Source organism: Bufo bufo, chromosome 5 (genome assembly GCF_905171765.1).
Source record: "Bufo bufo chromosome 5, aBufBuf1.1, whole genome shotgun sequence".
NCBI classification, from domain to species: Eukaryota; Metazoa; Chordata; class Amphibia; order Anura; family Bufonidae; genus Bufo; species Bufo bufo.
Window position 1 is genome coordinate 266662453 of NC_053393.1, and position 24918 is coordinate 266687370.

Genomic DNA, 24918 nt, shown 5'->3' on the forward strand with positions numbered 1-24918 from the left:
TCTCTACATTATCCATATATAATATGAAGTCATCCGCGTAAAGACCTACTCTGTCCTCTCTCCCTCCTATTGCGATTCCTCTAAACACAGAGTCTTGGTGTAACCTTATAGCAAGATGTTATATTGCTGCTGCAAATAATAAAGGCGAGAGAGGACACCCTTGCCTCTTACCTCTATATAATTGGAATGAGTATGATTGGGTGCCATTGATTCATATATTTGCTCTGGGATTCTTATATAGTATGTGGATCCATTTAATAAATTTTTGGGCCAAAACAGAAGCTTTGTAATGCTCCTATAAGGTATGGCTATTCCACAGAATCAAAGGCTTTAGCCGTGTCTAATGATGCCAGAGCCCATTGCTTATTCTCAGCCACTCCAATCCTGTGCTATGACTTGTGTTCGTCTGATTTATTAGATGTCGATCTTCCAGGAATAAAACCGGTTTGGTCTGCATGCACTATAGTTTGTGATAACTTTATTTAATCTGCTAGCTAATACCCTGGTAACTATTTTATAATCTAAATTCAACAGGAGATTGGCCTATAGGATCCACACTCTATTGGAGTTTTGCCAGACTTCAATATCACCACTATGGTGGCGTCATACAATGACTCTGAGAGTTGTTCCCTTTGCTGAGCTACCTTGTACATTTTATGTAATTGGGGACCTAGTATATCTATATATTTTGAGTATACCTCCAGCGGGATACCGTCCGGGCCAGGTGCCTTCCTAGGGGTCAGCTCCTTAATAGCTGTCTGTATTTCTTCCAATATAATATCTTCTTCCAGGAGCTCCCTGCTTTGGTTACTTAACTGTGGACATAACACTTCTTGACGATACATTTCCAACTCATAATCAGAATACTGCATCTCATCTTGATAGAAACCTTGGAAACCTGAGATAATGCCCTCTTCTGTGTCCATCGCCCCCGCCTCATTTTTTATACGAAGAACCGGTGGAGCAACATTATTACCTCGAACTACAGTACAGACCAAAAGTTTGGACACACCTTCTCATTCAAAGAGTTTTCTTTATTTTCATGACTATGAAGGCATCAAAACTTTGAATTAACACATGTGGAATTATATACATAACAAACAAGTGTGAAACAACTGAAAATATGTCATATTCTAGGTTCTTCAAAGTAGCCACCTTTTGCTTTGATTACTGCTTTGCACACTCTTGGCATTCTCTTGATGAGCGTCAAGAGGTAGTCACCTGAAATGGTCTTCCAACAGTCTTGAAGGAGTTCCCAGTGATGCTTAGCACTTGTTGGCCCTTTTGCCTTCACTCTGCGGTCCAGCTCACCCCAAACCATCTCGATTGGGTTCAGGTCCGGTGACTGTGGAGGCCAGGTCATCTGGCGCAGCACCCCATCACTCTCCTTCATGGTCAAATAGCCCTTACTTTCAAAGTTTTCCCCAATTTTTCGGCTGACTGACTGACCTTCATTTCTTAAAGTAATGATGGCCACTCGTTTTTCTTTACTTAGCTGCTTTTTTCTTGCCATAATACAAATTCTAACAGTCTATTCAGTAGGACTATCAGCTGTGTATCCACCTGACTTCTCCTCAACGCAACTGATGGTCCCAACCCCATTTATAAGGCAAGAAATCCAACTTATTAAACCTGACCGGGCACACCTATGAAGTGAAAACCATTTCAGGGGACTACCTCTTGAAGCTCATCAAGAGAATGTCAAGAGTGTGCAAAGCCGTAATCAAAGCAAAAGATGGCTACTTTGAAGAACCTAGAATATGACATATTTTCAGTTGTTTCACACTTGTTTGTTATGTATATAATTCCACATGTGTTAATTCATAGTTTTGATGCCTTCAGTGTGAATCTACAATTTTCATAGTCATGAAAATAAAGAAAACTCTTTGAATGAGAAGGTGTGTCCAAACTTTTGGTCTGTACTGTATATGAGCAAGCAGTTTACCCGCCTGATTACCCAACTCAAATGTTTGTTGTTTAAGGAAGAATAATTTACGTTCACTCTTTTCCTTAAGATGCATCAAATACAATCTACCTCTGCGCATCCACTCTTTCCTATTCTCCTTTAGAGGGGTCAGATGTGTAAGAGCTCTCAGCCTCTTTACAGCTGATACTCAGTTCTATCTCTTTGCGCTGTGAGTCTTTTTTAATATATGATATGGAGGACCTTAGGCAGCCCCGCAAGTATGCCTTTAGTGTTTCCCAAATTAAAGCTCATCCGCCATCCCATCATGCACTTCAAAAAACATCCTAAGTTGGTCTGGAATTCTATCCTTGATGGACATAAGAGATAACCAAAATGGGTGTATACGCATCTTATTTCCATGTTTAATATTATCATGCAATCAGATTTTTGCTAACACAGAGGCGTGATCTGAGACTCCCTGCGGGCCATGCCGTATGTCCTCCAAACCCAGACACACATCGGCATTACCCAGGATGTAATCAATTCTGGACAATGCCCCCCTAGCCGGGGTAAAGCAAGCATATTCCGTCTGCAGGGGATTAGCGGGAGGGGAATTATATATGTTTATTACTTTATAGGGAACACAATTGATAAAGGCATATATAAAAATGTATCGGTCTTCCGGATCTATTACTGTTTGCTGCACTTCCCATCTGAGACATCGATGTACCAATAGGGCTACCCCCCTAGAACACGAGTTCCGATATGCATTAACAGACCATTGGACCCAGGGTTTCTGAATCCTCCCTCCAGTTTCACCTGTTAGATGTGTCTCCTGAAGTCCCACTATATGTGGGTTAATGTATTGACATATGTGGGAGAACAGTGCTATTCTCTTTCTGGGGCCCCCTAATCCTCTCACATTCCACGTCAGAACTTTTAGAGCTGCCATAGTTGTAGCTGTAGATACCTCTCAAAATGTCTTCCAACCTTAAAATCTGAGCTGAGCCCTCCTCATCTCTCTCCTTATATCCACTTATCAGCAACTGCAGGTCAATAGTGATAACAAACCGTACCTTGTCAAAGAAAAACTTTGTATAATACAATATACAAAACATATAGAACCAAAACCAAATAGTAAGGATGGAAAACTCTCCATCTTGCTTTGTGGCTATATGGTCAGGGACCTGCATAGTTTAACTAGTTGGACTTCCTATGCAGGTATCCGCCCATGTCCCCATTGCCCATTAAAGTGTGGCGATGAACATTTAGTCTTAATAAAGGGTGAAGGCAACCTACTGTCAATAACTAGGGGATAAGCAATCAGGTAGGTATTACCCATAACAAATATTATACCAACAGTACCTGATCGCGGAGTAAGGCTCCATTCACACATCTGTAATTCCATTCCGCATTTAGCGGAACGGAATGCGGACCCATACATTTCTATGGGGCCGCACAACGTTCAGCCCCGATCCGGAATGCGGACCCGCACTTCCGGGTCCGCAATTCCGATCCTGAAAAAAATAGAACATGTCCTATTCTTGTCCGCAATAGCGGATAAGAATAGGCATATTCTCTAGTGCCGGCAATGTGCGGTCCGCAAAATGCAGAATGCACATTGCCGCTCTCCGTGTTCGGATGTGTGAATGGACCCTTATGGTTAACCGATCAGTCCAGTTTCAGGAGTATCCCGCTCAAGGAACAAGATGCCAAGAAGTTCTCGGAGATTACTGATCTTCTTAAGGCGACGCACGACCTGGTCGCCTGGAGACCCATTCTTCTGCTTCCTTTGGGCTTGTAAAGAAGAAGGATTTCCCGTCATCAATCACACGGAGCCTTGCAGGGTAAGCCATTGAGTTTTGCAAATTCAACTCTCTTAGGCGCCTTTTTACAGAGACAAAGTAGCCCGTTTCTTTTGAAGCTCGCATTTTGATATGTGATGCCTGGTTTGCTTCTTGCTTGCTTAGAATGAGATCTCTGTCTCTCCAATTAAGCAGGCGTGCCAAATAAGGGCCTAGGTGGTGCTCCTGTGGTGGAGGACGAGCAGGCACTCTGTGGGCCCTTTCCACAGTATAAGCTGCCGAGAAAGCCGCATCAGGGAATGTGGATTTCAACTATAGTTCAATGAATGTGGCTGGATCCAGAGCCTTCTACCCTCTCTGGCATGCCAAGAATTCTGACATTATTCTGTCTAGAAAAAAATAGTGGTAGGTTGTGGTGGCTCACTAGCAAGTAGTTAAGGTATGGTGCTGCAAGCTCATATAGAGGGAATCACCCCACCCTCTCTTAAAGGCAAATGTAGTAATAGAATAATGAGCGAGCACTCATACACTTGGCAACCAAATTGACATATGCAGAAAATATTTATTAAATCCCCATAAATACAAGTAATAAATTTATAAGAACAATGTAGCAATAATATACAACATTACAGTCACATATATTGTGGTAGATATGATCGACACTATATTCATATGACTCAATAGTGTCGATAAATTCAATAATATATATCACACCAAAAAAGTATTGTCCAGATCTTATATATGCTGTTATTTGGGAAGAGGGGGTATTATCTTCTAGCGCTCTATCCAATTTGGGAAACTGAATGTCACTGAAAATGTTGTAGGTGTATTCACTGGAGAGCGCAACATGTTAATAAAGTGTCCACAGGAATCCTGATAATGTGAAAAGTCTCTTATAGCATATCCTTTTAAGGGCGATATGAGCTTTGAATTGAAGAAAACTTTAAATCGATATTTGGCTTACACAGAGTGAAATCAGCAAAGAAATAGGAGCCTTTCAGAAGTGTGTAGAGGAAGATATTTGCAACTAAAAGCTAGACCAAGAGCCACAAACAATCTTACCAGAGGAGAGTTTGAGGCATTGAAACAACTACAAAAAAAACACTCCATCACTATACGCCCCGCGGATAAGGGAGGTGCGGTAGTGGTGATGGACACAATTAATTATAATAGGGAATGTCTCCGACAACTCTCAGATGGGGAGTCCTATCAAAAATTGGGGGGAGACCCTTGAGAGATTTGAGTTGGAGCTCAGGAGATACAGTATGGACAGATTGGATAGTGGTACAATATCATAGCAGGAACTGGGTTTCATTTTGGGCACGCAGAGGAGGCTACCATGCTTCTACTGCCTGCCCAAGGTGCATAAAAATCCGAATGATCACCCAGGACGCCCTATCGTCTCAGGGATTGGATCTATCACATCCAACCTGTCCAAATATATAGACGTACAGTTACAGCCAATAGTCAAGAAAACCAATTCCTATATTAAAGATACCACCCAAATCATACAGATTCTGGAAAACTTAGATGTCCAGTCTGGATGGATTATGGGTACACTTGATGTTCAGTCACTTTATACTGTGATTGAACATCAGCAAGGAATTGATGCTGTAAAAATGCAATTAATAAGAGATGGCTCGTATGGAGCAATAAAAAAAGAATTTATAACGAAAGGAATAGAGTATATCCTGAGCCACAACTACTTCTTTTTTTTAGGGGGAATTCTTCCTGCAGAAGCGGGGTACCGCCATGGGGACCAGATTCGCCCCCAGCTATGCTAATTTGTTCTTGGCTGAGTGGGAGTACAACCTCATCAAGCCAAGGCTGGGGACGGATCTGGCCCTGTGGCGCCGTTACATAGATGATGTGATCTTCATCTGGAAAAAAAGTAAAGAAGAATTGGAAAAATTCCTAGAAACAATTAATATTAATAATTTAAATCTGGTCTTTACCTCAAACATACAGGAGAGCACCGAATTCTTGGATTTATTAATCACACAATCTGGTAATAAATATATATGTGAGACATTTTGTAAATCCACAGCTAAGAAATAGTTATATTGATTTTTCTAGCTGTCACCTGCCGAAATGGCTGACAAATGTTCCCTCTGGTCAGTTCCGTAGGATTAAGCGGAACTGCACAGAGGGACATACTTTTGAGATGGAAGCCATTGAGATGAAAAGACAATTTATTGAGAAGGAATATCCTGAAAACTTAGTGGAGGAGTCACTCAACCAAAATTAGGAAATTAGATAGAAAGAGAGTTCTTTAATAAGGAGGACCAATAAAGATAAAAAATGAGATGGATAATGAGAAAGATAAAACACAAAATAAAGAACCCATGAGAGTTGTTCTTCCATTTAATGAGAATTATAGGAAGATTCAGAAAATTATTAAAATCCATTGGCACCATGTGTTGAATGACAAATTGTGGGACACTTACTCCCGACTGTTCCAACGATTACCTTCACTAGGGCACCCAATCTAGGTATCAAGGTGGCCCCTACCGTAAAACCGTGGGAAACAGAATAAGTTGAGTTTTTCAGGAACTTGGCTGAGTTTGAAGGGTTTTTATAAATGTGGAAGGTGTATGGTTGTAGAATGAATAAAAAACCCCGCCTGACGACTAATGTCCCCTTGACTCAGAACAATTTTATTGGGAGATAGAAGATTGTCTTACATGTGACTTCAGTGGAGTTATCTACCTTCTCCAGTGCCCTGTAACAGACACTATATAGGACGTACTAAGAGGCCATTCAAAAAAAGAGTGGCCAAACATATTGCCAACATCAGGAAGGGTTATGATAAACATTCCCTATCTAAACATTATAAAGAGATGCATAATCAGGATCCATCGAGCCTGGTGTTTACGGCACTGGAGAAGGTGAGAAGAACACTGGAGAGGCGGTGATTTTATCAGACAAATGTCTAGGATAGAATCCAGACGCATTTATGAATTTGGATCTCTACAACCGAAAGGCCTTAATTCGGAGTTGGAAATTCTTGGATTTATGTAGGGTTGGGTGTCTCGTGGCCAACGGCACGTCGCATGCTAGACCGTTTATCGGCGCTGCGACGGGTCCTTGGCTCCGAGATACCGACCCTTCTTTCTCTATCAAATCCGAATAATTGTATCAAACTCTAGGATTCCTATGAAACTTTCAAGATTCCTCACATTTAGGCTACTTTCACACTAGCGTTCGGGAGCGGATCCGTCTGATGTTTCATCAGACGGATCCGCTCCGATAATGCAGGCGTCGCATCCGTTCAGAACGGATGCGTCTGCATTAAAACTTAGAAATTTCTAAGTGTGAAAGTTGTCTGAGCGGATCCGTTCAGACTTTACATTGAAAGTCAATGGGGAACGGATCCGCTTGAAGATTGAGCCATATTGTGTCATCTTCAAGCGGATCCGTCCCCATTGACTTACATTGAAGTGTGGACGATCCGCTCGCCTCCGCACGGCCAGGCGGACACCCGAACGCTGCAAGCAGCCGTTCAGGTGTCCGCTCACTGAGCGGAGCGGAGGCTGAACGCTGGCAGGCGGATGCAGTTCTCAGTGGATCCGCCTCCACTGAGAATGCATTGGGGCCAGACGGATGCGTTCGGGGGCCGCTCGTGAGCCCCTTCACACGTGCGCACGAGCGGACACCCTAACGCTAGTGTGAAAGTAGCCTTATTATTTATTGTTTTTACATTTTTATATTGATATTTTTAATCTTGAAAATTTGTTTAATATTTTATTTATAAAAAGTCATTTTATAAGTGTTAGCAATCAGATATTAGGTTATATTTTTACACAATGATATATCACACCAATTGGGACATCTGGGCCAAAAACGCATGTGTCCCCAAAAAAACGCATAAAAAACGCATGTAAAATAAGAAAAAAATAGAAAAAAATATATATATATAAAAATTAAGGTTGTATAGAATTATCCCCTGATTATGTGGGAGAATTCCCCTGGCCAACTGGAGTAGCATGAACAACAGGTGTCTGAGATTGGGAAGCAATTAAAGGAATGGATAAAAATGGAGGCAGAGGCAGGCAGACACTTGACCACAGAGGAAGGGAGAGTGAATCTACCGTAACGCGTATGTGAAACAAGTGATGTACCTGCATTGAAAAGCTCCGCTAATACTGGTATGGCCCATTACAGAAGAAATTTCATACAGTAAAGGATTAACTATTCTGATCGTCGAAAGCTGCACAAAGGAAATTGCCGGAACAGAGTGGCAACTCCCGCGATCTTTGGAACTCCCGCGAATTTAAACCAGCTTGCTGTTGGAGCGACTGAATAAGCGGCAAATATTTAAAGCTCCATTATAGCAATAGGGAGACAGCAGACGCTAGACGGTAAGCCAAATATCGATTTAAAGTTTTCTTCAATTCAAAGCTCATATCGACCTTAAAAGGATATGCTATAAGAGACTTTTCACATTATCAGGATTCCTGTGGACACTTTATTAACATGTTGCGCTCCCAGTGAATACACCTACAACATTTTCAGTGACATTCAGTTTCCCAAATTGGGATAGAGCGCTAGAAGATAATACCCCCTCTTCCCAAATAACAGCATATATAAGATCTGGACAATACTTTTTTGGTGTGATATATATTATTGAATTTATTGACACTATTGAGTCATATGAATATAGTGTCGATCATATCTACCACAATATATGTGACTGTAATGTTGTATATTATTGCTACATTGTTCTTATAAATTTTATTACTTGTATTTTATGGGGATTTAATAAATATTTTCTGCATATGTCAATTTGGTTGCCAAGTGTATGAGTGCTCGCTCATTATTCTTTTACTACATTATTCTGTCTAGCTCTATTCTTTAGATCATCACACTTTTGCTTCCAGAGATTCATTGAGCTCTCAATATCTTGGACCCTCACCTCTAGGGTTTGATACTCTGTCTTGAGTATGGCGCACACATTCTCTTAATTGCTGCATATCAAGCCTCAACAGACTTAGGTCCACTCTCATCTCCTCAATCTTGTTGTAAGTGATGTCTGACACTCTGAGATCGCAGAAAGTAGCTGATCATGGGCAGCTTTTAAGGTAAATTTGGGCTCCCCCGTTTCCTCTGCTTCAGATTGTTGCGCATCTGCCCACGAGTAGTCGCGGCTCTCGATGACAAGATGGCCGCGGCGCCATGTTAGGCCTCGTGTCTTGTGTAGTCCTTCAATTTCTCTGCACCCGCCTGGCTTGACTTGGACCCATGTCTTGTCTCCGAGCCTCCTCCGACCCCTGTTTACCGTCCATTCTATGTTGGCAGTAGGTTTGTGTGCCAGGATTGTAAGCTGGGACCGGAGCAGCTCTCAAATGCGTGCGTCCATGTCGGCAGTTGGCCACGCCCCCCTTCTACTTTATTTTTTCATGGTCTGTAATTGTGAAACTGAAAAAAAAGACAAATAATGAGTTGTGTTTTATGTTTTATTGTTTTCTTTCTTTTTCTTTGGATTCTATGTTTAGTGTCCTTTAACCACTTAAGGACCACAGGTTATACCCCCCTAAAGACCAGGCCTTTTTTACAAATCGGCACTCCACAACTTTAGCGGTTTATTGCTCGGTCATGCAACTTACCTCCCAAATGAATTTTACCTCCTTTTCTTCTCACTAATAGAGCTTTCATTTGGTGGTATTTCATTGCGGCTGACATTTTTACTTTTTTGTTATTAATCGAAATTTAAACGATTTTTTTGCAAAAAAAATGACATTTTTCACTTTCAGTTGTCAAATTTTGCAAAAAAAACTACATCCATATATAAATTTTGCTCAAAAATTTATTGTTTCTACATGTCTTTGATAAAAAAAAATGTTTGGGTAAAAAAGAAAATTGTTTGGGGTAAAAGTTATAGCGTTTACAAACTATGGTACAAAAATGTGAATTTCCGCTTTTTGAAGCAGCTCTGACTTTCTGAGCACCTGTCATGTTCCTGAGGTTCTACAATGCCCAACAGTACAAACACCCCACAAATGACCCCATTTCAGAAAGTAGACACCCTAAGGTATTCGCTGAGGCATAGTGAGTTCATAGAACTTTTTATTTTTTGTCACAAGTTAGCGGAAAATGATGATTTTTTTTTCTTACAAAGTCTATATTCCACTAACTTGTGACAAAAAATAAAAGCTTCCATGAACTCACTATGCCATCAGCGAATACCTTGGGATGTCTCTTTCCAAAATGGGGTCCACTTGTGGGTAGTTATACTGCCCTGGCATTCTAGGGCCCAAATGTGTGGTAAGGAGTTTGAAATCAAATTCTGTAAAAAATGGCTGTGAAATCCGAAAGGTGCTCTTTGGAATGTGGCCCCTTTGCCCACCTAGGCTGCAAAAAAGTGTCACACATGTGTATCTCCGTATTCAGAGAAGTTGGGGAATGTGTTTTGGGGTTCATTTTACATAGTCCCATGCTGGGTGAGAGAAATATCTTGGCAAAAGACAACTTTGTATAAAAAAATGGTAAAAAGTTGTCTTTTGCCAAGATATTTCTCTCACCCAGCATGGGAATATGTAAAATGACACCCCAAAACACATTCCCCAACTCTCGTAAATACGAGATACCACATGTGTGACACTTTTTTGCAGCATAGGTGGCAAAGGGGCCCATATTCCAAAGAGCACCTTTCGATTTCACTGGTCATTTTTTACAGAATTTGATTTCAAACTCCTTACCACACATTTGGGCCCCTAGATTGCCAGGGGCAGATATAACAACCCCACAAGTGACCCCATTTTGGAAAGAAGACACCCCAAGGTATTCGCTGATGGGCATAGAGAGTTCATGGAAGTTTTTATTTTTTGTCACAAGTTAGTGAATATGAGACTTTGTAAGAAAAAAAAAAAAAAAAAATCCTCATTATTCCACTAACTTGTGACAAAAAAAAAAAAATTCTAGGAACTCGCCATGCCCCTCATGGAATACCTTGGGGTGTCTCCTTCCAAAATGGGGTCACTTGTGGGTAGTTATACTGCCGCTGGCATTTTCCAGGGCCCTAATGTGTGGTAAGTAGGTAAATGACCTGTGAAATCCTAAAGGTGCTCTTTGGAATATGGCCCCTATGCCCACCTAGGCTGCAAAAAAGTGTCACACATGTGGTAATCGCCGTATTCAGGAGAAGTTGGGGAATGTGTTTTGGGGTGTCATTTTACATATACCTATGCTGGGTTGAGAGAAATATCTTGGCAAAAGACAACTTTTCCCATTTTTTTATACAAAGTTGGCATTTGACCAAGATATTTCTCTCACCCAGCATGTGTATATGAAAAATGACACCCCAAAACACATTCCCCAACTTCTCCTGAGTACGGCGATACCAGATGTGTGACACTTTTTTTGCAGCCTAGATGCGCAATGGTGCCCAAATTCCTTTTAGGAGGGCATTTTTAGACATTTGGTTACCAGACTTCTTCTCACGCTTTGGGGCCCCTAGAATGCCAGGGCAGTATAAATACCCCACATGTGACCCCATTTTGGAAAGAAGACACCCCAAGGTATTCAATGAGGGGCATGGCGAGTTCCTAGAATTATTATTTTTTTGGCACAAGTTAGCGGAAATTGATATTTTTTATTTTTTTCTCACAAAGTCTCCCTTTCCGCTAACTTGGGACAAAAATTTCAATCTTTCATGGACTCAATATGTCCCTCACGGAATACCTGGGGGTGTCTTCTTTCCGAAATGGGGTCACATGTGGGGTATTTATACTGCCCTGGCATTCTAGGGGCCCTAAAGCGTGAGAAGAAGTCTGGAATATAAATGTCTAAAAAATTTTACGCATTTGGATTCCGTGAGGGGTATGGTGAGTTCATGTGAGATTAAATTTTTTGACACAAGTTAGTGGAATATGAGACTTTGTAAGAAAAAAATAATAATTTCCGCTAACTTGGGCCAAAAAAATGTCTGAATGGAGCCTTACAGAGGGGTGATCAATGACAGGGGGGTGATCAATGACAGGGGGGTGATCAGGGAGTCTATATGGGGTGATCACCCCCCTGTCATTGATCACCCCCCTATAAGGCTCCATTCAGATGTCCGTATGTGTTTTGCGGATCCGATCCATGTATCCGTGGATCCGTAAAAATCATACGGACATCTGAATGCAGCCTGACAGGGGGGGTGATCAATGACAGGGGGGGTGATCAATGACAGGGGGGTGATCAGGGAGTCTATATGGGGTGATCACCCCCCCTGGAAGGCTCCAGGGAGACGCCTGTATGTGTTTTGCGGATCCGATCCATCTATCAGTGGATCCGTAAAAATCATGCGGACGTCTGAATGGAGCTTTACAGGGGTGTGATCAATGACAGGGGGGTGATGAGGGAGTCTCTATGGGGTGATCACCACAGTCATTGATCACGCCCCCTGTAAGGCTCCATTCAGACGTCCGTAGTGCGTTTTGCGGATCCGATCCATCTATCAGTGGATCCGTAAAAATCATGCGGACGTCTGAATGGAGCTTTACAGGGGGGTGATCAATGACAGGGGGGTAATCAATGACAGGGGGGTTATCAGGGAGTCTCATATGGGGTGATCACCACAGTCATTGATCACGCCCCTGTAAGGCTCCATTCAGTCGTCCGTGTGCGTTTTGCGGATCCGATCCATCTATCAGTGGATCCGTAAAAATCATGGCGACGTCTGAATGGAGCTTTACAGGGGTGTGATCAATGACAGGGGGGTGATGAGGGAGTCTATATGGGGTGATCACCACAGTCTTTGATCACGCCCCTGTAAGGCTCCATTCAGACGTCCGTGTGCGTTTTGCGGATCCGATCCATCTATCAGTGGATCCGTAAAATTCATGCGGACGTCTGAATGGAGCTTTACAGGGTGTGATCAATGACAGGGGGGTAATCAATGACAGGGGGGTGATCAGGGAGTCTATATGGGGTGATCAGGGCTAATAAGGGGTTAATAAGTGACAGGGGCGGGGGTTTAGTGTAGTGGTGCTTGGTGCTACTTTACTGAGCTACCTGTGTCCTCTGGTGGTCGATCCAAACAAAGGGGACCACCAGAGGACCAGGTAGCAGGTATATTAGACGCTGTTATCAAAACAGCGTCTAATATACCTGTTAGGGGTTAAAAAAATCACATCTCCAGCCTTTCCAGCGAACGATCGCCCGCTGGCAGGCTGGAGAACAACTCTCTTACCTTCCGTTCCTGTGAGCGCGTCGCGCCTGTGTGCCGCGGTTCACAGGAAATCTCGGCTCACGCGAGATGACGCCAATCGGCGTTAGTGTGACCTGGGAGCGCCGCAGAGATGACGCCTTTCGGCGTTAGTGTGACGGGTAAGTGGTTTAAGGGAAGTTTAAGAGCTGCCCCTATACATAATAGGATCCTTGTATAATGTGTATGTCCAGTTTATGTATTTGTCTAAATATAAAGAACTTTCAAGGAAATACAATGATGATAATCAGGTTTTCTGTCTGACTAAACTACAACAATTACTTTTTCTATTTTATAGGTCTACTTGCTCAATGTGACACAGTAGAAGGTATATCAGCCAAGAGATGGACAAGCTTCAGTGCAAGAATTTTGCTTTATCAAAGTAAAGGCTATGATGAAATGCATTACAATAGCAGAGAAATTGCTCTGTGAGCAATTTTTAAGGAGATTCACTCTTTACATTGCAGTATATACCTAGTTTGCATTACATTATAGTTTCTGTTAGCTGTATTGCTATATTTTGCCTGGTGGAGATCTGCTGCAATTTGTTTATTTAAATTAAGTCATGTCTGCTATCCTGAAATGACTGTTGGTGAGTACTTGTGTTCCCCAGTGCAGTAAGAACTCTGGAGCATCTCTTTACGTAACTATGTTGTGTTGTTCCACTCCTGCTAGAAGTTTTATAATAAATGTATAACTGGATTTGTATGCCCCCTGCACAATGGTCCGTGACAAACCGTAACAGTTGTAAATTTATTCACAAACATGTAGTAGGAATAATGGCGAAACAGCACCACATTTTTCTAATGTATCTGATGTACCTGTTAAATTTACTGTGCTTACTTCTTTAAAAACACACTTGTAAGAGTATTTAAAGTGATTTCTGGAAGAAAAAAAAGTATATTTAAATCTGGTAACATTCCTGTTTAAACATTAAAAAATGTCAGCTCACAAATCACTTGCTGTATTCTTACCGATGATACTCATTCCCTCACTACTCTATGCATGTTGGTCCAGCAATTGCGTCCCAACAAAGGGACTGCAGCAATCAGATCTTTTTGACGGGACATCATTACTGGACCAGGAAGCTGAGAGCATCTGGGAACCAGAGCAACGGGGAATCTGTAAGCCCTTTTTTAAATAACAACACTGTTAGCCGTTTGAATTTTTTTTTCAGGTATATGCACTAAACCATCAGCTGATATACGAGTAGGGAACCATGCAAATTTAGGATCTGGCTTATGTTATACATAAAAGATGGTAGTAAGGAAGGACTACCACTGTTTACTTCTATACTGATGGGGGCCCTCTGCATTCAGTTTTTTTGGTGCAGAGGAACTGAAGAATTAAACAGTGCACATAAAAATATAAAGACCTCTAGATTGACAGCCTAGCTTTGCACTGCCTGATAGAGAGAAGTCCTAACATAGTCTTACTCTTTTATTCCCTATAGGACATGTTAAAAGGTGTTATCCAAGGTGTAAAACCCCTTTAAGCTGTACCCCAAAACATCGTGTTAGCGGGGCAAAAAATTAGTTAAGGTTAACTCACAGTGATCTTCTGATACATTATTCCAAACCATTTTGACAATGTTCAGAGTATCAGTTACTGAAAATTTAACACAACATTCTTGTACTTGTTTAGAATCGGTGCCCGTCTAACATCACGTTCTTTTTCAATGTGATCTGACAGTGATGAGATTTTGGCTGATTTCTTCATTAAAGTGATCACTCTGCTGATGCAATGTGTATGTGCAAGATGTATCGTAGTGAGACTCAATTCCTTAAATACAAGATATATATGTAATTTTCACATCAAAAACGGTATGCAGTGAAAGCTGACTTAAAACAAGTCATAGTAAACATTAGCTATACCTGGCTTCATTTCTATTTTCAAATGAAAAGTACTGTAAATGTAAATTTTTTTCTTCTGCAGTATATTTCTTTGTAAAATATTGCGTGTTTATAATAGAATTTTATTCAAGGCACTCATACATCTGTTTTTGTAATTTGACAATGGGCTGAAAAATGTAAATTAACGTTGATGTTCTATTAGAGTCTGTTTTTTAAAAGGCACGATGTGACTTTTGCAACAATTATATTTAAAGTATCTAAAATGAAACAAAATATTCAGTTTGGTTTAAACACTTCTATATGTCCCACAGTGATGTAGCTACTGCAGCATGGTACAGGGCTCAGTTGGATCCTTTGCCCCCTCATTCTTAGTAACCTAATCATATTTACCTCAGAAAACTTTGATCTGATTTTACTCATAGAATTTTAAGTTTGCACATAGAAGGGCAGGGCGAAAAACTTGCCACAAGTCACAAGGTACACAATTAGAATCAACTGTACCATTAGGCTCTGTTCAGAACTCTGTTGGCGTCTCACTTGAGGCCACTAATAAAAGCTGGACAGAACACTGCATTACTTTGTCCAGTACAATGCACGACTTTCCTGACAGAAACTCAACATAAACTGTATTATAGTCATTGTGATCCACTGGGAGTTTTTTCTTTCTTAAAACGGATTGGTGATTCCAATATTTTTTAAAGATGGAAAAAAAAAAGGAAAAAATCTTAATAACATAGTAAAATGCAAAGAGTTATAATACTAAAAGGGGGGCACACATTATCTATATAGTTAATAAATATATTGGGTGACACAACCCTTTTAAGTACACTAAAGGGACCTCCACTTACTTGTGCACTGACAGACAGGGACCCAAGGAGATGACAAATGATTGATTTACTGTTTCTGTCTTCTTCTTTCCTTGGTGCATATGCTCAATGAGAATAAAGGACGCATATACGGTATGCAGCTTCATCTATTGGACCAGACGATCACATGATTGCCAGGTGTTCTTGAGCAGAGATGCTGGGTCATCCAGACCCAGATCAGATATGCATATGTACAAGGCTCCAATAGGGGGCTGTTTTCTCTTGTAACTGGATGCACTTTTATATGTCCGATTTAAAGTAGAAAAGGCAAAATAAAAAGTCTTTTTTAGGGACCGCTTGTAGGGCATATTATGCGGCAAAAATATATTAAAAAAAATATAAATTAATGCAAATAATAAAAATAAAAACACTCATGCCAACTGAAATACAGTAGCCACTATAATCATCTGTTCATGCAAAACTTACATACACTACCAGAAAATGAAAGAAGTTAAGTTGTCCCATCTCAGTTCAATCGCATTTATTTTTCTAGCAGATTTTTTTACATTTTCTGCAAATGTATTGTATATCAAAAGGATTGACTCAAATAGGGAACCTAATTTAATAGTTTGTTTTGGTGTCAGTTTTTCATATTTAGGAATAAGGAGCTATACAATTCCCACCCCTTATAAACGACTGTCATGGACAGAGGTCACGTGCGTGGCTGCGGCTAATGACTGGCATCAATTGTGATATGACACATCACTGTTGGGCCAGTCATTGGCTGTAATAGTTCACAGGACCCTCCATCCATGCTGGGAATTTACATGCATGAACTGAAGTGCAGTGAAGACAGACAGGGAATGACGGAGGCAGGAGTAGGTAAGGTATGCTTCTAATCACAGGCTGTTGGGAAGGGGTGGTATTTAAAAAAATAAATAAAGGCAATCCTTGACAAGTGCTTTAAAGGGCATCTATTAGCAGATTTATACCTAACAAACTGGCTGTTGCATGTATTCTTGGCAGCTGAAGGGCATCTGTGTTGGTTTCATGTTCATATGTGCCCGCATTGTAGAGATAAACAAGTCGTAGTATATGCAAAATTAGTCTCTAGGAGCAACGGGGCATTGCTGTTACTCCTAGAGGCTCTCATCTCTTTGCAACTGCTGCACCCTACTGCACTTTGATTGACAGGACCAGATGTGGTGATGTGCACATTAAATATATAACCAAGGTTAGGGCTGAGGCACACAACACTTAGACCACAATATTGAATAATGTGAATAAAATTTAATTAAATCACAATCATACTACACGTGTATAATATAAAATCTAAAATTAGCATTGCTCCCTAAAATACAAATAAAATCAATGAGATTAAAATCAATAATAGTACTAGGATACACACAATGGAGTTTAATAAATGAAATCAGTCCCTTATATTCACAACACGCTGGAATGTAGGTATATCTATACCATATAGGTTGCTTAACAGTTACTGAACTTCAATATCCAGTGCGCACGCACAAGTTGGTAATGAGGCACCCAGCCCTACACACTAGTCCGGTGCTTATATCGTCTGAGGGTTCAAATGTGGGCAATATGAATCCACCAACTAAACTCCTGCTCATATGGTGTCTCGCACCTCAGTATCGTTGAGCACAAAATGTATAGGGTGGGTTATTTATGCTGGTTTTAGTTTCATGCCCATCACATAAGATTCCACAAGTAGAGTCTTCCTACCTTCCGTTGGTATATACCATATAAGCGTCTTTGTGGGACGTAAGAGGAAACACGAGCGGCGCGGGGGTACTGCCGGAGTCTCGCTCCTGGCACCTGTAGTTCGCTGATCCAAAGTCTCTCGAGACCACTGACAAAGGAAGGAGAAATTGCGCTTACCGAAAATTGCGATAACCGAAATTGTTGTGATGACATCATAACTAAAATTGCCTTGCTGTTGATAAATCGCGACCAGGATCCGGGAGAGGGCCTGGCTGCAGCCTTGGTTACCAGCTGCACTTTCTGGATTCAGTGCAGTGATACAGTAGAAGCAAAAATAAAAATGGAAATGCTGTCAGGCACGATGTCACAGGCATAGAATGTGCTATCACACAGGTTTATTGAGGTCGACGCGTTCAAGGGCATGTGGGCCCCTTCATCAGGACAATATTTACATGTAACACATTATAAAAACACACTTGTATTTAAGCCCAGTTTGGGCGCGCTATTGCAGGAGGAGTGAGGTGTAGGTTATGGCAGGCTTACCCTGATTGCTGAACAGGGACGAGATCCCCCTCTATGGACATATACTATCCCTGTATATATGTGTATATATTATTTCTATCCACAACTAATATGACCTTAGAGCCTTTTATACACTGTGCTCCATAACACTGTGTGTTTAAGCAATTGTAACTTTGTATCATCTCCACCAGCTAGAGCGTGGATTAGATACCTTTGTTTCCTTTATATGCTCTTTTTATTGCAAGGTATACTTTTTAAGTACCCCCAGACAAGTGCTACATTTCAGTCCAGTATGTGGATCGGCCCCAGACGGTTTACGCTGTCCATCTAACAGTCTGGGTACTGTCACATTATATAGATAATAGAACCTTCAGGATTTTCTTTCACCAGCCAAGCCCTGCGAGAACTCTCCGAGTATGAGCGCATCATCACCTGACGTCAACGGGCATGTCTGAACCCGCTGTCAGCCAAGCATCCCGAGCGCATCAGCATCGGGGGAGAGCTCGTCCCTGTACATCAATCAGGTAAGCTGCCCATAAACACACCTCCTCCTCCTGCAATAGTGTGCCCAAACTGGGCTTAAATACAAGTGTGTTTTATAATGTGCTACATGTAAATATTGTCCGGATAAAGGGGGGCCACATGCCCTTGAAACGCGTCAACCTCAATAAATCTGTGTGATTGCACATTCTCTGCCTGTGACATCGTGCCTGACAGCGCCAAACAAGTGGTTCCAGCATTTCCATTTTTTATTTTTGCTTCAATCGTGCATAAAGGCTAACTTAGTTTCAGAAGTTAGGTGCGTTCAGGGTAGAATAGAGAAGGGAGCCTTTCATAACATTGTGGTGTCTTTTGTACTATTTGTTGAGATCTGGAAGATAGGAAATGGAAGACTTGAGTAACTCTAAGAGTTCAGAATTTGGGGGTAAGAAAGTGAAATAAGAAGTGTGCTCTGGACATGAGTTGAGAGTTGATTATGAAGTCACCAACAGAGTGTAGCTTCGTTTGTTTCCACCAAACGCTGTTGGTGATAATCTATGTGGAAACAGGGGATTCTGAACATGGGGAGCATTGGCGAGATAGGGCTCTATAATTTATATTTAAATTTAACTTTCCTCCAAAATTGTAGCATAAGATAGGGTATGTTTGCTGAGGGGTCAACTGTCCCTAAGGAGATATCAGGTGACCAAATCAGCGCTAGCGGGAAACTGGCATCAACAAATCAGATTCAAGTAGCACCCACTGTGGAGGTTTAGAAAGCACATGGAATGATACTAATTGTGAAAGTCTAGCTGCAAGATAATACTTATGTAGATGGGGCACTGAAAGGGCCACCTACCCTTTTATGTAAGTGCATAATGTGCCTGGCTATTCGAAGTCTCTTATATGCCCACAAAAAGCAAACATTTTTGTTCTGTAATGTTTTAAGGGCAGAACAGTAACTGGCACAGGAAGGGCTCAAATTACAATATCCGAGGGTAGGGGACTATTTTAATAGTATGTATTCTGCTATCCACAAGAGAGTAGGGAAGTTCACGTAAGCAGTTCTTGGCAGAGTTTAGGATGGGACAGATGTAATTCCATCTGAAGGTGGTATCAAGAGTTTTCGGTAGATTAATCCCTAAATAAAAGAATATAATGTTCCCTGTTGTTAAAAGCAAAGTTGAGTGTGATTAAGTCTCGGATTTAGCATTGATCCAAGGCCAGAGAAACTACCAAATACACATAGTGCAGTAAATAGGTAGGTGCAGTTAAGGGTGCGTAATAGTTTGAAGCATATCATCTGCAAAGAGACTTACTGTGTGTAAACGGGGACCAATCTTACCCCCGTTATATTTGGATTGAACAAATCACTATACCAGCGGTTCAATAGCCAAAGCAAAAAGGGCAGAAGAAAGGGGGCAACCCTGATGTGGGCCTCGACTAATGTGAATAGGGATCGATGACTTGTGGGCAATTTAAGGAATGCGGTGGAGTCGTATAATGGGTTTGTATAGAGTGTAAGAAGGCTCCTGAGATACCCATAGTGGTCATAACCTGGTAAAGATAAGACCAAGAAAGGCTGTCAAAAGCCTTTTCAATGTCTAAGGCCAGCATTGAGAAAGGCTGTGATTTTCTATTAGGCCACTGGAAACATTACAGATTTTCCTTAATATTATCAGGTGCCTGTTGGCCCGGTAGTAAACCCTACTTGATCAGAGTGTATAAAAGCAGGGAGGTAGCGATTGAGGCGTATTGCTAGTATAGAAGTAAAAAGCTTAAGGTCTATGTTGAGAAGGGAGATGGGACGGTATTTCGGCGGGCTTGAAGGGTCCTTATCAGGTTTAGGAATCACTGAAATTAAAGCAGTGAGCATATCCAAGGGCAGTGCCCCCTTGTACGATATGATTGCAGAAGCTTTTAAATTGACGTGCCAAATATCTTTGACCTTTTGAATATAATGCTGAAAATCCTCCGGTTCCCGGCAACTTACAGTTTTAAAGGACATTATTGCTGAGTCTATTTCCTCATCCATAAAATCTTGATTAAGAAATTCCACTTCAGACTGGGATAAGGCTGGAATAGTTAACGTCGTAAGGAGGGACGTGATGTCAGTAGTATGAGCGTCTGTCGGTGGGAGTATAGCTTCTGATATAAAGCGTTAAATTGTAGTACATTTTAGCAGGAATTGGAAGTGACCTGCCCTTCGCATCTTTATTTGATATACCGTGTTAAGACGTTGCCGGTCTCTTAATTGGCTGCTAGCATTTTGTCCAGTTTATTAGTTCACTTATAAAACCTTGCTTAAGTCCACCTCACAGCCTTCTCAGTGCTGTGTAGAAGGGTTACATCAAGCTGAAGCTTTGTGACTCTAATAGCTTTAATGAAGATACAGGGAGGGTTGTCCTCTGAGTAGCTACAGTGAGGAACAGAAGTATTTGAACACCCTGCGATTTGCAAGTTCTCCGACTTAGAAATCATGGAGGGGTCTGAAATTCACATTGTAGGTGCATTCCACTCTGAGAGACAGAATAAAATAAAATAAAATCAGGAAAATCACATTGTATGATTTTTAAAGAATTTATTTGTCTTGCACTGCTGAACATCAGTATTTTGAACACCTGAGAAACAGCAAGAAATTCTGGCTCTCAAAGACCTGTTACTGTGCCTTTAAAAGTCCACCTCTACTCCACTCATTAATCTAACTTAGTAGCACCTGTCTGAGCTCTTTAAAGACATCTGTCCATCCAACAGTCAGTCAGATGCCAACTACTACCATGGGCAAGACCAAAGACGCTGTCAAAAGACACAGAGAGACAAAGTTGTGGACCTCCACAAGGCTGGAAAGGGCTACGAGGCAATTGCCAAGCAGCTTGGTGAAAATAGATCAACTGTTGGAGCAATTGTTAGAAAATGGAAGAGGCTAAAGACGACTGTCAGTCTCCCTCGGACTGGGGCTCCATGCAAGATCTCACCTCGTGGGGTGTCACTAATGATAAGTAAGGTGAGGAATCAGCCCAAAACTACAAGGAGGAGCTGGTCAATGACATGAAGAGAGCTGGGACCACAATTTCAGAGGTCACTGTCGGTAGAACACTACGCCGTCATGGTTTCAAATCATGCATTGCACGTAAGGTCCCCCTGCTCAAGTCATCACATGTCCAGGCCTGTCTGAAGTTTTCCAATGACCATCTGAATGATCCAGAGGAGGCATGGAGAAAGTCATTTGGTCAGATGAGACCAAAGTAGAACTTTTTGGTCTAAACTTCACTCATCGTGGAAAAAGAAGGATGAGTTGCATCCCAAGAACACCATCCCTATTGTGAAGCATGAGGGTGGTAACATCATGCTTTGGGGGTGCTTTTCTGCGAAGGGGACAGGACGACTGCACTGTATTAAAGGGTTTCTACCACTTCGTTTTCACATAATTAGCTTTCAGACACTAGCGATCCGCTAGTGTCTGCTCTACCGAACCATCCTAATATAATAGCTTTTGGGGGCAGCGTTTCGCTAAAAAAAGAACTTATATTGATATGCTAATGAGCCTCTAGTGCTATGGGGCGTCATTAAGCACCTAGAGGCTCGGACTACCTTCACAAAATGCGCCGCCCAGCGCGTCCCTCCAAACCTGCCATCTACTCCGGAATGCGATCCTCCCTGTGAGCGTATGTATATCGGCGCATGCGCAGTGAATGTCTGAACCGATTCCCTGCACAGACATCTCGACTGCGCCTGTTCCTCGGAGCACTATGACGTCATCGCGCAGGCGTAGTGGAGATGTCTGAGCAGGGAAGCGGTCAGACATTCACGTGCGCATGCGCCGAATACATACGCTCACAGGGAGGATCGCATTCCAGAGGAGATGGGCGGGCTGGAGGGACGCGCTGGCGGCGGCATTTGTGAAGGTAGTCCCGGAGCCTCTAGGTGCTAATGACGCCCCCATAGCACCGTAGAGGCTCATTAGCCATATCAATATAAGTTCTTTTTTTATGCGAAACGGCTTGCCCAAAAGCTATTATATAAGGATGGTTCGGTAGAGCAGACACTGGCGGATCGCTAGTGTCTGAAAGCTAATTATGTGAAAACGAAGTGGGTAGAAAAACCCTTTAAGAGAGGATGAATGGGGCCATTATTGAAGCATTGAAGATGGAATGCACCTCAATGTGAATTTCAGACCCCTCCATGAATTCTAGTGGAGAGAACTCGCCAGCTAGCAAAAAAAACTGGGCAAAATTGCAGGTGTTTCAAATACTTCTGTTCCTCACTGTAGTTCTAAACGGAACAGGTTAGACTCTAGGTCCGACTGAACCCTAGAATGTTCCTTCTTTAATTTGGATGCCTCAGCTATGATGACCCCCCCCCCCCCCCCCCCCCCCCCCCCCGGATAACCTCTTTATGTGCAGCCCTGCAGTGGTGGTATCAGGGGATACATTAATACTGAAGTAGTTCCTAAGTGCTGCAGATATACGGTTGGTTATAAAGGGGTCTGCGAGAAGTGATTCAGTCAATCTCCAGGTGAAGGAACGCTGTCACGGATGCAGTGTGGGTGGGAAACTCCACACTGAGCACAGGAGAGAAGGGGACAGAAACTAGGCCTGGAAACTAGGGTAGAGGAAAAGGTCCCCTCCTAGAACAACCCTAATCCAAGTCCTGACTAAATATAAGTATGAACTGACCTTGATGGTAGGAAAGTTCATACACAGGAACTTAGAGCCCTAACACACCCTGTAGGGCCCTGGTATAGTGACAGGACTTAAGATAGACTATTCCTCCACTAATAGGATAAACAGGAGTCTCCCTCAGGCCTAGATCTAAAAGACAGGGAAATAACAAACAAAATGCAAATAGGGAAGACTACACGTAACTTCACGTGGAGCAAAGGCAGCGCCAGGAGCTCAACCGAGATCCAACAACCAGCTAGCCCAGAGTCCAGAAACTAAAGCTATAAATCGCACCCCCAGAAGGGGTAAGCAGTAATAAATAGGGGAAGTTAAATGACCAAATCAACAACACCTGCAAGAGGTGTGGTCATTACCAAAACAACAGATGCAAATGATCCACAAGGAACCAGTCAGATTAACCCACATGTTTGCCTGTCTCTGATTTCCTGTCACGGGAGTGTCCGTGGCAGTACCCACCATTCTACGGGTGACCTCCGGGCACCCAAGACCTACCTTATCCGGGTGAGACAAGTGACTGGCATTCACGTCGGATTCTGGTATCCACATCCTCTCTTCTGGGCCATAACCCTTCCAATGGACAAGATACTGAAAAGATCTACTGAGAACTCGAGAGTCGACTCTCTTGGCGATCTGAAATTCCAAACTACCGTCCACCATGACAGGAGTGGTTGGCAAGGAAGACTGCTCCAAAGGTTCAACATATCTCTTCAACAAAGATTTGTGAAACACATTGTGAATTTTCAGGGCCTGAGGAAGTTCAAGACGAAAAGCTACAGGATTAATGATGACAGTGATCGTATATGGACCAATAAATCTTGGACCCAACTTCCAAGAAGGTACCTTCAACTTAATGTTTCTTGTGGACAGTCACACAGAATCACCCACACTTATGTCCGGGCCATTCATACGTTTCCTGTCAGCCACATGTTTATACTTATTGCCCATATTCTTCAAATAATTTTGCATTTTTTGCCATATTGATGACAATAATGACGAAAAACGTTATTCCTCAGGGATACCAGAAGTATCAGAACCAGAAAATGTGCCAAAATGTGGGTGAAACCCATATGCCACAACAAACAGCGACTCACCAGTGGACTCCTGACTACAATTGTTTATGACAAACTCTGCCAATGACAAAATGGAAGACCACTCCTCCTGGTTCTCAAGTAAATCTCCAGACTCTGATTAGTGCGCTTCGTCTGTCTGTTCGACTGAGAATGAAAAGCCAAAGAAAAGGACAGTTGTATACCCAGTAGAGTACAGAATGCTTTCCAGAATCTGGAAACAAACTGAGTCCCACGATCTGAAACCACGTCAGAGGGAATGCCATGGAGTTTCACAATGTTGTCAACAAATACTTGGGCAAGTGTTTTAGCTTTAGGTAGTCCCAGTAAAGCAATAAAGTGCACCATTTTACTAAAGCGATCAACTACCACCAGAATAACTGTGTTTCCTGGTCTGGAGGGGATAGGTAACGGAAGTAAATATCCAGAAGGCAGAGTATGTGTCACCTTAGCACGTGCACAGGTGGTACAGGCTGACACATAGTCCTTAACACACTTACGCCACCCCGGCCACCAGAATCTACGAGATATGAGGTTCGCAGTGGATCTGCTTCCAGGGTACAATGATGAACCATACAATGATGTTCCTCAAACAACTTGTGATGCAATTCCGGTGGCACAAATAGGTTCCCAGAGGGACACAAATCCGGTGCGTCTCCCTGAGCCTGTAACACCTTCACCTCTAGGTCAGGGTAAAGAGCAGATAGCACCACCCCTTTAGACAGTATGGGTCTCGGATTTTCAAAATCGCCACCTCCAGGAAAACTATGTGACAAGGCATCCACCTTGACGTTCTTAACCCCAGGACATTAGGTGGCAATGAAATTTAATCTGGTGAAAAACAATGACCATCTGGCTTGTCTCGGGTTCAGTTGTTTGGCTGAC

General features: G+C 42.1%; 1 protein-coding gene across 6 annotated transcripts in view; it reads left to right on the forward strand.

Annotated features, from left to right (window-relative positions):
- BAG1 (BAG cochaperone 1) overlaps nucleotides 1-15087 on the forward strand; it is a 308130-nt gene extending 293043 nt beyond the window's left edge. For 5 of the 6 annotated variants that reach the window (XM_040433103.1, XM_040433105.1, XM_040433107.1 and 2 more), the window contains one exon: nucleotides 13199-14200. In XM_040433103.1, the coding sequence (XP_040289037.1) occupies nucleotides 13199-13333 (135 nt within the window). In that variant the 3' untranslated portion in view covers nucleotides 13334-14200. Of the gene's footprint in view, nucleotides 1-13198; nucleotides 14201-14545 lie in introns of those variants that run through there. The other variant, XM_040433104.1, reaches the window with a different exon arrangement.
- The last annotated feature ends 9831 nt before the right edge of the window (nucleotides 15088-24918 follow it).